The 17,172-nt window shown below is 41.3% G+C and overlaps 3 protein-coding genes across 5 annotated transcripts; all 3 read left to right on the forward strand.

Annotated features, from left to right (window-relative positions):
• Positions 1-467: 467 nt before the first annotated feature.
• On the forward strand, positions 468-17,054 carry LOC115176097 (basic salivary proline-rich protein 4). 2 transcript variants are annotated; one of them, XM_029735909.1, is made up of 3 exons: positions 468-885; positions 1,722-2,960; positions 16,528-17,054. In XM_029735909.1, the coding sequence occupies exons 2-3, from the start codon at positions 1,805-1,807 to the stop codon at positions 16,533-16,535; spliced, it is 1,164 nt and encodes a 387-aa protein (XP_029591769.1). In that variant the 5' UTR covers positions 468-885; positions 1,722-1,804; the 3' UTR covers positions 16,536-17,054. The 2 variants fall into 2 exon arrangements, with proteins under 2 accessions (XP_029591769.1, XP_029591767.1); XM_029735907.1 differs by lacking the exon at positions 16,528-17,054 and having other exon boundaries at positions 469-885; positions 1,722-3,491.
• On the forward strand, positions 8,849-13,647 carry LOC115176098 (basic salivary proline-rich protein 4). Of its 2 annotated transcripts, none has more exons than XM_029735911.1 (2): positions 8,849-9,456; positions 11,998-13,647. In XM_029735911.1, exon 2 carries the CDS (start codon positions 12,081-12,083, stop codon positions 13,086-13,088), a length of 1,008 nt encoding a protein of 335 aa, XP_029591771.1. In that variant the 5' UTR covers positions 8,849-9,456; positions 11,998-12,080; the 3' UTR covers positions 13,089-13,647. The 2 variants fall into 2 exon arrangements, with proteins under 2 accessions (XP_029591771.1, XP_029591770.1); XM_029735910.1 differs by lacking the exon at positions 8,849-9,456 and adding an exon at positions 10,824-11,157.
• LOC115176099 (uncharacterized) lies at positions 13,969-16,345 on the forward strand. Its single transcript, XM_029735912.1, has 2 exons — positions 13,969-14,549; positions 15,370-16,345. Exon 2 carries the CDS (start codon positions 15,453-15,455, stop codon positions 16,287-16,289), a length of 837 nt encoding a protein of 278 aa, XP_029591772.1. The 5' UTR covers positions 13,969-14,549; positions 15,370-15,452; the 3' UTR covers positions 16,290-16,345.
• Positions 17,055-17,172: the final 118 nt, after the last annotated feature.

Below are 17,172 nucleotides of genomic sequence, written 5' to 3' on the forward strand. Positions count from 1 at the left end.
TTGCGGTGGGTATGCTAGTTCTGAACGTCACATGCTAATGTAAAAAGCTGGCTTTTGATATAAATATGAACTTGATTGAACAAAACATGCATGTATTGTATAACATAATGTCCTAGGATTGTCATCTGATGAAGATCATCAAAGGTTAGTGCTGCATTTAGCTGTGGTTTGGGTTTATGTGACATTATATGCTAGCTTGAAAAATGGGTGTCTGATTATTTCTGGCTGGGTACTCTGCTGACATAATCTAATGTTTTGCTTTCGTTGTAAAGCCTTTTTGAAATCGGACAGTGTGGTTAGATTAGTCTTGTCTTTAAAATGGTGTAAAATAGTCATATGTTTGAGAAATTGAAGTAATAGCATTTCTAAGGTATTTGAATATCGCGCCACGGGTTACACTGGCTGTTGCGTAGGGGACGATTTCGTCCCACCTACCCTAGAGAGGATATTATTGACAAATGTATTTCAGTAAATTGTGACATAAGGAATGGATACAATATCCCTTTTAAATAAAGCACATATAGATCTGTTGTTCTAAGGGAGCAAGGAGAAACACAATTTTCCTATTGGAGAGTCAACTGGTAGGTCAAGAAAATGAGGTTACAACTCTAAACGACATGAGAGTTCCAGATGGAATAGCATCAAAGACTATGGCGAACTCTCTAGGTGTAGCACTAACCACAAGTGTCATCAGTGTCCTGTGAAGGAAGAGGACAACAGATTTTTGATTTCAAGGAACGGAACAAAAAAAAGTGGTCTTAGTAGTAGGGGTTTACAAATCAGCCCCCACAACTTCCGTTTGAAATTTACATCGCTAGCTAGCAACAAGGAACAACAAGGAACTTTCATGAGATTAAACGATATCTAACCAAGGATTTTATCAAGGTGAGGCGTATGCTGCGCAGTGTGGTATTTTCATTAAACTAGCTTCGCTAGCAAGCTAACGGCGTTAGCTAGCTAGCTTGCTATCCATGGCTGTCGCAAGCGTTCGTGCTACTGCTTGCTAGCTTTTATTTTATTTAACCTTTATTTAACTAGCTAGCTAGTTAGGTGGCTTTGTCACGATAACTAGCTAGGTAGCTACCTAGCGAAATAGCTGGCGATGCTACGCAGTTAGCAAAATAGCTAGTTTATTTTCAAGTCCATTTAGTTAACTAGTTACTTGTCGAACAGGTTTTCCCAAACTCGGACCTGGGCCCTCCCTCCCCCTGTGTGCACGTTTTTGCGCAAGCACTACCCATTTGATTCATATATCCAATTCATCATCAAACTTTGATTATTTCAATCAGCTATGTAGTGCTTAGGAAAAAAACAAAACGTGTACCCAGGGGTGGGTATGACCGAGTGTGGGAAACCCTGTCCTAAAAGATTAATATTATGTTTCTTCGAACAGCTGGTAAAGTTAGCTAACTACTACTAACCAAAACAATCACTGATTCAGGATACTAGCTAGCTAGATTTCAGAATCGCTTCAATGCAGCAACCTGAATTAGGGATGTCATGGAGACGTTCATATCAGATTTTGTTAGTATTGTGCACCTTACCAAATACATAAATGAAAAATCAGTAAACATAAAATCTGTGTTTAGGCTGTGCATGTTGCAATAAATGTTAGCATACACTTTCTCGCGCCCATGTAGGTCAGTTTTATGAAGCAATGAAGGGGTGCACAAAGAACATTTTGTTTGTTTTGTAACTTTCTCGAGATGTGTGTTTTACAGTGGGAAGCCCTAAGTAGTTCACTAGTCCTCCAAGAAAGTGAGCTGGAAGGAAAGAACGAAGGAGCCAGGTTGCAAGAAAACAGATGAAAGAAGGGGCAACAATGTCTGAAGAAGGGGCAACAATGTCGGAAGAAGGGGCAGCAATGTCGGAAGAAGGGGCAGCAATGTCGGAAGAAGGGGCAACAATGTCGGAAGAAGGGGCAACAGTGTCGGAAAAAGGACAGATAATTGCCTCTGATACTGGTAGTGATGAGGAGTTAGGTGAAGCCTTGTCTAATGGCAACCCCATACCACCTAAGAGGGGAAAGGGAAGGCCCAAAGGATCAGGCTCTAAGACACCCAAGATACTGAGGGTACTAGACAAGCAGCCACGGGGCAGGCCACGTAAAGTGGTTGACCCTAATGCTGTTTCAGCAGAGCCAACTGCACCTCTGAAGCATGGCCGGCCCCAAAATATTAAACCCCCCAAAAAAATGGGTAGGCCGAGGAAGAACCCGCTATCAACCGAGGAGGAAGAAGAGAGAAAGAAACCGAAAAGCCAACCTAAGGGATCAAGAGTATGCAAGCCTCTCGGAACTGCACCTCTGAAGCATGGCCGGCCCCAAAATGTTAAACAAAAAAAAAAAATGGGTAGGCCGAGGAAGAACCCGCTATCAACCGAGGAGGAAGAAGAGAGAAAGAAACTGAAAAGCCAACCTAAGGGATCAAGAGTGTGGAAGCCTCTCGGAAGGCCGCGCATCCACCCCTACATGGATCCCCCAGCCACCTCTGCTGAGCCACGGGCAAGAGGCCGTCCACGCAAGGCAACAATGGGTAGAGGTGCCCACTTACGGAAGAACCCACCTCCAACCTCTAAAGTTTCCAAGCCACCCGTTATAGATGGTTCCCCGCAAAAGAGGGGCCGCCCCTTAGGCTCCGTACAAGCAAACAAAGCCAAGAGAGCAGCAGAGAAGGATAGGTCCAATAGTGCACCCCCAGCCAAACAGGGGTGCACTGTTTCTCCAATAGTAAAGCTTTACCGCTGCACCAATGGTAAAGCAAATGTGTTAGATGAAGCTGCCTTCCAAGCCCAGAGGCGAAGAGGCAGGAGATCATCTGTGAAAGTTGATTATACAACTTGTGATTCAGAGAAGGAGGAAAATGAAGATGCAGAGAGAAATGAGGACGAAGACTTGTCTCCAGTTGAAGAGGAAATAAAACCACGCAGTAGTCGTCACAAGGCTAGCAAACCTGGTAAAGGTTTCTAAAGTAAAAGGAACCTAGGTGGAGCAGACTGAACAAGACAACATACCTTGTTGCCGGGAAACACAAAATATCAGTAGCATCTTGTAGGATGAATGGACATGTTTTTAACATTTTATTAATGGGATAGCTCTTACCCAACTCTTTAGTTTTCTCAATTAACCTACGTGTCTATTTGCTCTTGCTTTTATTTTTGATGCTTTGTGGAAACCATGTATTTTTTTTTCTCTTCCTCTTCATAGCTTGAATGATGTGAAGACAATTTCATTGACAGCTGTTAATATATTGGTCTGTGCAGACTTATCCCATTTGGATACTGTTTCTAATTCCATGCTCATACTTTTGGTCATGATATTCTCATTGAGCTTTTACCGAGATGTTTCTTCATCTCCATCCAAAATGTTACAATGTGGGAAAGATCAGGAATGTATGAATCAATTGTCTATTTACTCATATAGGTAAATAAGAAGCTAAAATGGGTTAAATCAGTATTTTGTTTCTTGTAATAAATAAATAACATACTTTTAATTGTTGTCTTATCTCTACTGAGGGTCTGCAATTTTCAAAATGCTAATGTCTTGTAATTTTATTTCCCTTAATTGCCAAAGCTTTGAATGTAACAACTTCTTCCCAGCCATCTTTGTTTCGATACAGATTTTGTTAGTGTCACTGTCATGGCACCCTCTTCCCTATAAAGTGCACTACTTTGACCAGAGCCTACGGACCCTGGTCAAAAGTAGAGCACTATTACATTTTAGTCATTTAGCAGACGCTCTTATCCAGAACGACTTACAGTAGTGAATGCATACATTTCATACATTTTTCTTTTCGTACTGGTCCCCCGTGGGAATCGAACCCACAACCCTGGCATTGCAAACACCATGCTCTACCAACTGACCCACACAGGACCACTATAAAGGGAATAAGGTGCCAGAGAAAAGTTATTTTTTAATACTCTGACAGAGATAGTTCCCGCTCAGAGCGGGCCTGTCAGAGTATTAAAAAATAACTTTGTGTGTGAACAGTTCTCTGTTTGCCCTGCGAGGTGTTACAGTGAACCCGTATATACGAAGATTGCATTTACCATTTATTCACTTGACTAATTCAATTGAATAAAAAAAGCTGAGAATATATTCAGTGACTTAGTGTTAAATTCTGTTCTGATACCAGATTTGATTGACGCAACCTAACAATTGTTGACCCCGACGTGATCTGGTAGAAGGACTTCGCTGGAACTTGTCCGGCCGATTGGCCATTGCTGTCGTCGCACGGTGTGCCTCACAAATCCTGACCGGTCAACTAAAAAGGTAAGCTGACACCTATTGTGAATAACTACATTTCTGCACATTGGCGTTATCCAAATTTATTTGTGAGACACCTGTTTGATGTAAGTTACCAAATTATATAATTGATAAAGTTTGAAATAATTAACAATAATAGTAAGATAACAAGAAGTGTGAATTGTGGTGAATGCAATTTTGAAACCGATCGATCGTTGATGATATAACAAGTGAATGTAATGTACTAGGTACAGAGTACCAAGTGTGTGTGTGTTTGGTTAGTCGGCGTACATAACCGGTATGAGTGTGAGTGGATGTAGGTGTAACAGCGATTGAAATGTACTAGGTATTCAATACCAAGTTTGAGTGTGGTTACCAAGTCTGGGACTGGTAACAAGACTGAATGAAGATTGGGAGGTCAACCCAATCATATGAATGAAGTACATTAGATGTTAAGTTGGCGTACTAGTATCAAGTGTGAATGATCTACGGATAAAGGTACAGGTCCGGTAAGGCTGTGTTACACTGAGGAAACCACTGAATGACTGAAGTACATTGGGTATTAAGTCGGCGTACTAATACCAAGTTTGAGTGACCTGCGGGTAAATAAGAGGTCGGGGACGGTCGACCTGAGTTATATCATTTAGCGCTGGGGAAATAAAGAACGTTAGAAACGTCCGGTAGGGACGCAAATTAACATTGATAGATAGGTTGTTATGAACGTAAATTAAATATGACCAACCAGGAGACCGAGAGGGTGCTGAAAGCATTGAAGTCAGCACTAGAAACTAATGGGGGTAAAGACGGGAAGGAGTGGAAGAGAAGGGGGGGAAATTATATAAGGGATGGATAAAAGAAGGTAGTATTAATGCACCCAACGGACTCCCAGTCGACGGGGAGCCCGGTAAAATATTGGAAACGCTAAAACGAAAAACAGACAAAACCTGTTCAGAGTGGAAGCAGGAGGGGGAACCGCGTAAAGGCAAATTTAAAGAAGCGATGGAGAAGGCTAAATTAAAAGAGCGCATAGGGTTGGCTATGCTGGAGAAACTAAAGAAGATATGTGGTGAAAAGCGCCCCGCCCCGGAGATCAACACAGTCCCTCAACCGATAGGTATCACAGGAAGCTAAATTGGAGAGCTAATAGTGTTCCTTCTGTACACCTAGGAGCCATGATATCTTTTAAAGGGGCTGGCACACGTGGAATTTTAAAAGTTTTATTTTCTGAGTTTTAATTAAGTTCTGGGAACCTGGGATTTAACATGTGGATAATGTTTGCCGGTTTTCCTTTCATTTGTTTGAGGGTTTTCCTTTAATTTGTCTAATAAAGTAAGAAACACATTTTTGAAAGGGTGGTATGACTTTTGACCTCTATCAGGGCTCCCCCTTGTGGTCTGATCAGCCTCATGGGAGGGCCATTTGGATAGTGAATTTAAGGTAATTTGTAATACTAATTTTAAGGGAATCTGAATTACTGATAATTATGATGGAGTTAAAGTTCTTAGACACAATTGATAATTTGAACCAATGAGAAGACTAAAAGGGCAAAGCCTTAGACTAAGGGTAGGCTTCCTTAAGTCTATTTTCCTAGAACAAGAAGGGTACAATAATTTTCCTTTGTGGAGTAGTTCAGATTAGTCATTTTGATCTGATAATGTTATTTGAATATCTTTTGACCAGTAGTAGTATTTTTATACATTATCTAGATAAGTATTTTCCCTTAGGTAGTCAGCTGTGGTTGTATTCAGTGGAAGAGATTTAACACAACAAGGCTGTGGAATTGATATAATAGTATTATTATATTTTGTTGTTGAATAAGTTTAATAATGGTAGACTTATGTCAAGTATTAGGATATATTCTAAACCAACGGGACAGGAATATATGACATCTGTAGGTGATCCAGGATCATTGAGGGTATCGAGATAAATTTAAGTAGCTGTGGAATAATCTTGATATTAAGACATGTTGATTTTTATAAAATCCAGAAGTGCAACCAGGGAGACCGTGAGACATTTCGTGAATATTTGGAAACAACCCATTATTGATACATGGCCTGAGCCATGTATTAATAAAGGGGGAAGGATGGTAGAGCAGTTAGGAAAGAGTGGTGGCCTAGAGGATATTTACTTAAAAAATTTTGTAGGATATCCAGTCCAACATTTGGAAATGGACCTTATTGAACTACTCCGAAGAGAGGGGAAGAAGGGTTGTTTAACAATAATAGATAAGTATAGCAAATGGGTAGAAGCGTTCCCAACTTACTTGGTGGACATGATTATGGTAGCTAGAATATTAGGTCAAGATATTATCCCTAGAGTTGGTTTACTAGGATCTATCTCTTTAAATGATGGATGACATTTTAGCTAATCAGGTTGAACAAATAGAATGCCAGAGTTAGAGATACCAGAACAGGTAGACATAGAAGTTGAAAAAATACTAGCAGAACACATGAGAAGACTGTTTGTTAACCAAACCCGTATGTCCAAGATTTTGTGTCCAACAGGTGAATTACAGGAGAAGGTGATTCACTCAATCCAACCAGGAGACCTGGTGTGGATCCAGTCCCTGAGGAGAAAAAACTGGAAGCAGCCCCGTTGGGAAGGCCCATACCAGGTTCTGTTAAACCACTGCCTTTGCCATTAGAAAAACTGAGAGAGTCACTTGGGTCCATGTTATCCACTGCAAGAAGGTATATACACAACAGAGCACTGCTGATCACACACAGAGTTAGGAGAAGAACCAAGTACCAACAGGGTCCGGGGGTTACCTCCTTAACGAAGATTCCCTATCCCGACCGTGCATCACTGTGTGTGCTCCTAGAGGTGTGAGTATGGGGCAGTGCCTAGCAGATCGACTAAGCGCAGGAGAGGGTTGGCGGTTTTTGGGAAGAGTAGAGACTCTGAGCTGCATCATAATCTAATCTTTCTGATACATTCAGATCCACCACCTTCCGGTACTAATCATACGACACTGTTGTCATTTATAAGAATGAAAAGATAAACTATACCATACACTGATGAGTGATGTACAGAATAAGGAATCAAAAAAGATCAAGATGTAGAATTTAAGGTAAACATTAAACAATTTCCTGGGGAAGCAGACAACTGTACAGGAATTGGGGTTGGCCAGATTGAAGTACTCAGCCAACCCACCTCGGTTCACCTTAACTCCTGATGAGTACCAGTGTTATAGATACAAGAATGGCACCGAGAACTTAGATGATTTTAATGGCTGAGAGGTGATCGTTAATGTGACTGACTTAGGTTTAGAAGTATAGGAGAAAGTTCTGAACCTCACAGCACCTATAACTAACTGATGAAGGGTGGGCTAGTAACAGCAAAGGACACATACGACAGAAATTACCACAAAGGGTGGTTAGGAACTTGCGCCCTGGGGTTATAGGTCCAACCAGTTCAAGTTAGTCATCAGAGGCCAGTTATAGGAGGCTAAAGTAGGCACAGGAGGAGTTTTGACCAGGATGGGAGTAGCTTTGTCTAGATGGATGCTATTTGCATCCTCAGGGAAGTTCCAGATGAATACAAAGCTATGAATCAAATATGTGAAGGCTTTAACACTACATTATTTTGGTGGTTGACAATAAATAAAAATGTGGATTGGATTAATGACATCTTTTATAATCAACAGAGATTCATGAATGAAACCGGGGATGCGGTAAAGAGGTTCTCTGACCAATTATCCACCACCTCTCTCATGACCTGGTAAAATAGACTGACTCTCGATATGTTATTGGCAAAAGAGGGCGGTGTGGGTAGAATGATTAGGTTCATTGCTGCACGTACATTCCTGATAACACAGCTCATGTTTGGGAAATGGAAAAGTGTTGTAAGAACTGTATTATGGGCTGCTTTCACCTGTATGAGTGTGTTGATATTGTGTGATTGATGAGTATATGCCAAGTATGAAAGGTTTAATCACCAGAACTCTAGAGAGATCGATGACGCAGCAGATGGTGAGATACGGACCGAGTCCAAGTTCAGACCAGTGGGACGACAAATACCTACCGCCGAGCCTATTGGAGGATTCATTCAATTAGGAGGAGCCCATGGTAGATGAGACCATCTTTAGAGTTTAGGAAGACTGTTTCTTTAAGTAAAGGTCATAACAAAAATCCTGATCCGAAGTGTTATACATTTACATTTTAGTCATTTTATTATGATTGGAGATAGGCTTAGAACAGTCATTGATAAGTATGTGTTGACAGTATATGCAATTGTTTTCTTTGATGTCCCGAATTAGTTTGATTTTGTGTGAAATTTCTGAATCCAATAAAAATAGATGTGTTATAGTGTATGTGAAATATTTAGCCTATCGGGTGGATTGTAATGGAAATTATATGATTAAAGGTTTGACTAAATGATTTCACTCAGAAACCATATAACCCGTTGAAATGTATTTGAAATTATAAAGGCTATAATAATGGGTTAAAAACTATATTCCAATACTGTGTGTGAGTAAGACAATGTTACCACTTCAAAATGAGCAGGGCGACCTTGGGAAAGGAACAGGGGAAGATGCCTCCCTAAGTTAGGGAGAGTAACAACGGCCTGGGAACGGCTAGTGGGCAGGAGATTAGAAGACAGGTGGCAAGGTTGATAAGGAATGTATGTGTACTGTGGAAAAATACAGCCACCTAAAGCTGGGTGGAGTTCTTTACTGATGTGTGTGTGTGTTAATATAAAAGGATATATTATAACCAACAGAGATTTGTTAACTATACTCGCACTGCACTGACAGGTATGGCTGAGCAACTAGAGGCTACCACTAGAACTGCTAAACAGAATAGGCTGGCGCTGGATATGATTTTGGCTAATAATGGCGGGGTGTGTAAAATGTTTGGTGAACAATGCTGTACGTTTATCCCAAACAATACCAGTCCTGACGGGAGCATTTCAAAAGCCCTAGTTGGTTTAGATAAACTATCTGCTGAAATGAAGAGCATGTTGGTTGGGTGAGTGGTTTGGTAAGTATGCTGCACTGGTGGTTACTGGATTTCTGACCCTAATTGTTATGTTTTTAATTCTGATGTGCTGTGCTGCCTGTATCATGCCTTGTCTGAGAAAGTCTGTTACAGATGTCGTGCATGCTGCTGGTATGATGCCTTTGCTGGAGGCTCAAGAAGGAAATGCAGACACTGAGTCTAGCGTTCGGAGGAAAATGGGGTTGGCTACGGATGACCCTTGGTTTGCTATTGGTGAGGTGGTGGAGTGACACCCTAGTGGGTATCAAAATTCCCTGTTTGTGCTTTTATGCTTTACAAATAAGTTTTAAATATTGTGAATGTTTGTCTTTCCTTATGTGAGGGTTTGAAGTTCCTGGGTGGCTGGTAGCCAACCTAGTAAAAGTTAGGTGTAGCTGGAAGGACTGAAGGGTTTCTATTATCGTTATTCCTATTAATAAAAGTGTGATTCTTTTTGTTTGTATTGTATTTTAGTGAGTGACACCCTTGTGGGTGTCAAAAGGGGGAATCCTAAATTCTTCTTAGTGGGTAATGTTCACACCCAGCGTGTGTGAAAAGGGGGATTGTTGGGATATATTTTATTGAACTAGATGTGGTGCATAGCTTGTGAATACATTAATGTTAAACATAACAGGTTTGTATTGTATTAACATAGATTGAGCAACATATAATAGACGTGACTAACTGGAGGGTTGCTGTGCAGCAGGGGTGTAGGCTGAGTTAGACTTGTCACACACACACACACACTGCCTGGTTTTGAAACTGCTCAAGGACATGTGTATGTGAGGAACTGATAGAGTGGAGAATAACTAGCATAAAAACAGGCACTGTCCTTGGGGTTTGTTGGGTCGCGTCAATTCAAATCTGGTATCAGAACAATATAGTTAGCACAGAGTAACTTCTGATTTCTTTGTACTTTAATTAATGCAAACACTTGAGTGGTAAGTATGTTGTTCGTATATACTGTATCACTACGCAGGGCAAAACAGAAGAGAGCGACACATCCTTTGTTCTCCCTTATATACTCTGACAGAGATAGTTCCCGCTCATTGCTGGCCTGTCAGAGGGAGGATGAGCATGGTTTAAACTTACTCATCCTATCGTTGGCGTGCAGGTGGGTCCCAACCTCGTGACGCACTTCCTGTTGCCGGGTGTAGTTATTGTCTTTTGCAGTTGACTTATCTTCTGACTGCACAATGCATATTTCTCTAAAACCTCGACACCCCCGCATACACATTTCACCCATATTCTGTTATTTGCCATTATCTTTTAACAAGCTCTTCCGAAACCCTGATTTACAGCATCTGCATTCTTTCCACATGACCCACCATCCCATGAGCCACTTCCTCTCACACAGCAGTATGCTCTTATCATATAGAGTATAAACGTAATATTATAGCATAAATTCTTTGTTATATTATATAGGTTATGCAAACAAATAGTTGGTTAAACCCTAACAGGTTCACCTGGCAACAGTGACCTCAAAGAGGCTGGGACCAGCCTGTGCGCCTGCGATAGGCTGAGCAAGTTTAAACGACGCTCAGCCTCTACTCTGATAGGCCCGCTTTGAGCGGGAACTCTGTCAGAGTATTTAAAAAATAACTGTGTGAACAGTTAGTTCTCTGTTTGCCCTGCGAGGTGTTACAGTGAACCCGTATATACGACGATTGCATTTACCATTTATTCGCTTGATTAATTAAATTGAATAAAAAAAACTGAGAATACATTCAGTGAGTTAGTGTTAAATTCTGTTCTGATACCAGATTTGATTGACGCAACCTAACAGAACGGAACTAAAAAAAGTGGTCTTAGTAGTAGGGGTTTACAAATCAGCCCCCACAAATTCCGTTTGAAATTTACATGGCTAACTAGAAACAAGGAACAACAAGGAACTTTAATGAGATTAAACGATATCTAACCAAGGATTTTATCAAGGTGAGGCGTATTCTGCACAGTGTGGTATTTTCTTTAAACTAGCTTCGCTAGCAAGCTAACGGCGTTAGCTAGCTAGCTTGCTATCCATGGCTGTCGCAAGCGTTCGTGCTACTGCTTGCTAGCTTTTATTTTATTTAACCTTGATTTAACTTGCTAGCTAGTGAGGTGGCTTTGTCACGATAACTAGCTAGGTAGCTACCTAGCGAAATATCTGGCGATGCTACGTAGTTAGCAAATTAGCTAGTTTATTTTCAAGTCCATTTAGTTAACTAGTTACTTGTCGAACAGGGTTTCCCAAACTCGGACTTGGGCCCTCCCTCCCCCTGTGTGCACGTTTTTGTTTTTGCGCAAGCACTACCCATTTGATTCATATATCCAATTCATCATCAAACTTTGATTATTTCAATCAGCTATGTAGTGCTTAGGAAAAAACAAAACGTGCACCCAGGGGTGGGTAGGACTGAGTGTGGGAAACCCTGTCCTAAAAGATTAATATTATGTTTCTTCGAACAGCTGGTTAAGTTAGCTAACTACTACTAACCAAAACAATCACTGATTCAGGATACTAGCTAGCTAGATTTCAGAATCGCTTCAATGCAGCAACCTTAATTAGGGATGTCATGGAGACGTTCATATCAGATTTTGTTAGTATTGTGCACCTTATCATATAAATAAATGAAAAATCAGTAAACATAAAATCTGTGTTTAGGCTGTGCATGTTGCAATACATGTTAGTTACACTTTCTCACGCCCATGTAGGTCAGTTTTATGAAGCAATGAAGGGGTGCACAAAGAACATTTTGTTTGTTTTGTAACTTTCTCGAGATGTGTGTTTTACAGTGGGAAGCCCTAAGTAGTTCACTAGTCCTCCAAGAAAGTGAGCTGGAAGGAAAGAACGAAGGAGCCAGGTTGCAAGAAAACAGATGAAAGAAGGGGCAACAATGTTGGAAGAAGGGGCAACAATGTCGGAAGAAGGGGCAACAATGTCGGAAGAAGGGGCAACAGTGTCGGAAGAAGGGGCAACAGTGTTGGAAAAAGGACAGATAATTGCCTCTGATACTGGTAGTGATGAGGAGTTAGGTGAAGCCATGTCTAATGGCAACCCCATACCACCTAAGAGGGGAAAGGGAAGGCCCAAAGGATCAGGCTCTAAGACACCCAAGATACTGAGGGTACTAGACAAGCAGCCACGGGGCAGGCCATGTAAAGTGGTTGACCCTAATGCTGTTTCAGCAGAGCCAACTCCACCTCTGAAGCATGGCCGGCCCCAAAATGTTAAACAAACAAAAAAAATGGGTAGGCCGAGGAAGAACCCGCTATCAACCGAGGAGGAAGAAGAGAGAAAGAAACTGAAAAGCCAACCTAAGGGATCAAGAGTGTGGAAGCCTCTCGGAAGGCCGCGCATCCACCCCTACATGGATCCCCCAGCCACCTCTGCTGAGCCACGGGCAAGAGGCCGTCCACGCAAGCCAACAATGGGTAGAGGTGCCCACTTACGGAAGAACCCACCTCCAACCTCTAAAGTTTCCAAGCCACCTGTTATAGATGGTTCCCCGCAAAAGAGGGGCTCCGTACAAGCAAACAAAGCCAAGAGAGCAGCAGAGAAGGATAGGTCCAATAGTGCACCCCCAGCCAAACAGGGGTGCACTGTTTCTCCAATAGTAAAGCTTTACCGTTGCACCAATTATAAAGCAAATGTGTTAGATGAAGCTGCCTTCCAAGCCCAGAGGCGAAGAGGCAGGAGAACGTCTGTGAAAGTTGATTATACAACTTGTGATTCAGAGAAGGAGAAAAATGAAGATGCAGAGAGAAATGAGGACAAAGACTTGTCTCCAGTTGAAGAGAAAATAAATCCACACAGTGGTCGTCAAAAGGCTAGCAAACCTGGTAAGGTGGCGGCAGCTCATAAAGAAGGTGGGGGGTTTTTCTAGGCGGGGGCAGGAAGCCTGGCTCAACCAAAAAGGTTTCTAAAGTAAAAGGAACCTAGGAGCAGACTGAACAAGACAACATACCTTGTTGCTGGGAAACACAAAATATCAGTAGCATCTTGTAGGATGAATGGACATGTTTTTAACATTTTATTAATGGGATAGCTCTTACCCAACTCTTTAGTTTTCTCAATTAACCTACGTGTCTATTTGCTCTTGCTATTATTTTTGATGCTTTGTGGAAACCATGTCATTTTTTTCCCTTCCCCTTCATAGCTTGAATGATGTGAAGACAATTTCATTGACAGCTGTTAATATATTGGTCTGTGCAGACTTATCCCATTTGGATACGGTTTCTAATTCCATGCTCATCCTTTTGGTCATGATATTCTCATTGAGCTTTTACCGAGATGTTTCTTCATCTCCATCCAAAATGTTACAATGTGGGAAAGATTAGGAATGTATGAATCAATTGTCTATTTACTCATATAGGTAAAAAACAAGCTAAAATGGGTTAAATCAGTGTTTTGTTTCTTGTAATAAATAAATAACATACTTTTAATTGTTGTCTTATCTCTCCTGAGGGTCTGCAATTTTCAAAATGCTAATGTCTTGTAATTTTATTTCCCTTAATTGCCAAAGCTTTGAATGTAACAACTTCTTCCCAGCCATCTTTGTTTCGATACAGATTTTGTTAGTGTCACTGTCATGGCACCCTCTTCCCTATAAAGTGCACTACTTTGACCAGAGCCTACGGACCCTGGTCAAAAGTAGAGCACTATTACATTTTAGTAGACGCTCTTATCCAGAGCGACTTACAGTAGTGAATGCATACATTTCATACATTTTTTTTCTTCTTTTTGTACTGGTCCCCGTGGGAATCGATCCCACAACCCTGGCATTGCAAACACCATGCTCTACCAACTGAGCCACACGGGACCACTATAAAGGGAATAAGGTGCCAGAAAAGTTATTTTTTAATACTCCGACAGAGATAGTTCCCGCTCAGAGCTTGCCTGACAGTATTAAAAAATAACTTTGAACCAACTGTTCACACAAAGTTATTTTTTAATACTCCGACAGAGATAGTTCCCGCTCAGAGCTTGCCTGACAGTATTAAAAAATAACTTTGTGTGTGAACAGTTAGTTCTCTGTTTGCCCTGCGAGGTGTTACAGTGAACCCGTATATACGAAGATTGCATTTACCATTTATTCGCTTGACTAATTAAATTTAATAAAAAAGATGAGAATACATTCAGTGAGTTAGTGTTAAATTCTGTTCTGATACCAGATTTGATTGACGCAACCTAACAGAACGGAACTAAAAAAAAGTGGTCATAGTAGTAGGGGTTTACAAATCAGCCCCCACAACTTCCGTTTGAAATTTACATGGCTAACTAGCAACAAGGAACAACAAGGAACTTTCATGAGATTAAACGATATCTAACCAAGGATTGTATCAAGGTGAGGCGTATTCTGCACAGTGTGGTATTTTCTTTAAACTAGCTTCGCTAGCAAGCTAACGGCGTTAGCTAGCTAGCTTGCTATCCATGGCTGTCGCAATTGTTCGTGCTACTGCTTGCTAGCTTTTTTTTAATTTAACCTTTATTTAGCTAGCTAGTTAGGTGGCTTTGTCACGATAACTAGCTAGGTAGCTACCTAGCGAAATAGCTGGCGATGCTACGTAGTTAGCAAATTAGCTAGTTTATTTTCAAGTCCATTTAGTTAACTAGTTACTACTCGAACAGGGTTTCCCAAACTCGGACCTGGGCCCTCCCTCCCCCTGTGTGCACGTTTTTGTTTTTGCGCAAGCACTACCCATTTGATTCATATATCCAATTCATCATCAAACTTTGATTATTTCAATCAGCTATGTAGTGCTTAGGAAAAAAACAAAACGTACACCCGAGTGTGGGAAACCCTGTCCTAAAAGATGAATATGATGTTTCTTCGAACAGCTGGTAAAGTTAGCTAACTGCTACTAACCAAAACAATCACTGATTCAGGATACAAGCTAGCTAGATTTCAGAATCGCTTCAATGCAGCAACCTGAATTAGGGATGTCATGGAGACGTTCATATCAGATTTTGTTAGTATTGTGCACCTTACCATATAAATAAATGAAAAATCAGTAAACATAAAATCTGTGTTTAGGCTGTGCATGTTGCAATACATGTTAGTTACACTTTCGTGCGCCCATGTAGGTCAGTTTTATGAAGCAATGAAGGGGTGCACAAAGAACATTTGTTTGTTTTGTAACTTTCTCGAGATGTGTGTTTTACAGTGGGAAGCCCTAAGTAGTTCACTAGTCCTCCAAGAAAGTGAGCTGGAAGGAAAGAACGAAGGAGCCAGGTTGCAAGAAAATAGATGAAAGAAGGGGCAACAATGTCTGAAGAAGGGGCAACAATGTCTGAAGAAGGGGCAACAATGTCTGAAGAAGGGGCAACAATGTCGGAAGAAGGGGCAACAATGTCGGAAGAAGGGGCAACAGTGTCGGAAAAAGGACAGATAATTGCCTCTGATACTGGTAGTGATGAGGAGTTAGGTGAAGCCATGTCAAATGGCAACCCCATACCACCTAAGAGGGGAAAGGGAAGGCCCAATGGATCAGGCTCTAAGACACCCAAGATACTGAGGGTACTAGACAAGCAGCCACGGGGGAGGCCATGTAAAGTGGTTGACCCTAATGCTGTTTCAGCAGAGCCAACTACACCTCTGAAGCATGACCGGCCCCAAAATGTTAAACAAAAAAAAAAAATGGGTAGGCCGAGGAAGAACCCGCTATCAACTGAGGAGGAAGAAGAGAGAAAGAAACTGAAAAGCCAACCTAAGGGATCAAGAGTGTGGAAGCCTCTCGGAAGGCCGCGCATCCACCCCTACATGGATCCCCCAGCCACCTCTGCTGAGCCACGGGCAATAGGCCGTCCACGCAAGGCAACAATGGGTAGAGGTGCCCACTTACGGAAGAACCCACCTCCAACCTCTAAAGTTTCCAAGCCACCTGTTATAGATGGTTCCCCGCAAAAGAGGGGCCGCCCCTTAGGCTCCGTACAAGCAAACAAAGCCAAGAGAGCAGCAGAGAAGGATAGGTCCAATAGTGCACCCCCAGCCAAACAGGGGTGCACTGTTTCTCCAATAGTAAAGCTTTACCGCTGCACCAATGATAAAGCAAATGTGTTAGATGAAGCTGCCTTCCAAGCCTAGAGGCGAAGAGGCAGGAAAACGTCTGTGAAAGTTGATTATACAACTTGTGATTCAGAGAAGGAGAAAAATGAAGATGCAGAGAGAAATGAGGACGAAGACTTGTCTCCAGTTGAAGAGGAAATAAAACCACACAGTGTTCGTCACAAGGCTAGCAAACCTGGTAAGGTGGCGGCAGCTCATTAAGAAGGTGGGGGTTGTTTCTAAGAGGCGGGGCAGGAAGCCTGGCTCAACCAAAAAGGTTTCTAAAGTAAAAGGAACCTAGGTGGAGCAGACTGAACAAGACAACATACCTTGTTGCCGGGAAACACAATATATCAGTAGCATCTTGTAGGATGAATGGACATGTTTTTAACATTTTATTAATGGGATAGCTCTTACCCAACTCTTTAGTTTTCTCAATTAACCTACTTGTCTATTTGCTTTTGCTATTATTTTTGATGCTTTGTGGAAACCATGTCATTTTTTTTTCTTCCCCTTCATAGTTTGAATGATTTGAAGACAATTTCATTGACAGCTGTTAATATATTGGTCTGTGCAGACTTATCCCATTTGGATACTGTTTCTAATTCCATGCTCATCCTTTTGGTCATGATATTCTCATTGAGCTTTTACCGAGATGTTTCTTCATCTCCATCCAAAATGTTACAATGTGGGAAAAATCAGGAATGTATGAATCAATTGTCTATTTACTCATATAGGTAAATAAGAAGCTAAAATGGGTTAAATCAGTGTTTTGTTTTTTGTAACAAATAAATAACATACTTTTAATTGTTGTCTTATCTCGGACCCTGGTCAAAAGTAGAGCACTATTACATTTTAGTCATTTAGCAGACGCTCTTATCCAGAGCGACTTACAGTAGTGAATGCATACATTTCATACATT

Source organism: Salmo trutta, chromosome 36 (genome assembly GCF_901001165.1).
Source record: "Salmo trutta chromosome 36, fSalTru1.1, whole genome shotgun sequence".
Taxonomy (NCBI): domain Eukaryota; kingdom Metazoa; phylum Chordata; class Actinopteri; order Salmoniformes; family Salmonidae; genus Salmo; species Salmo trutta.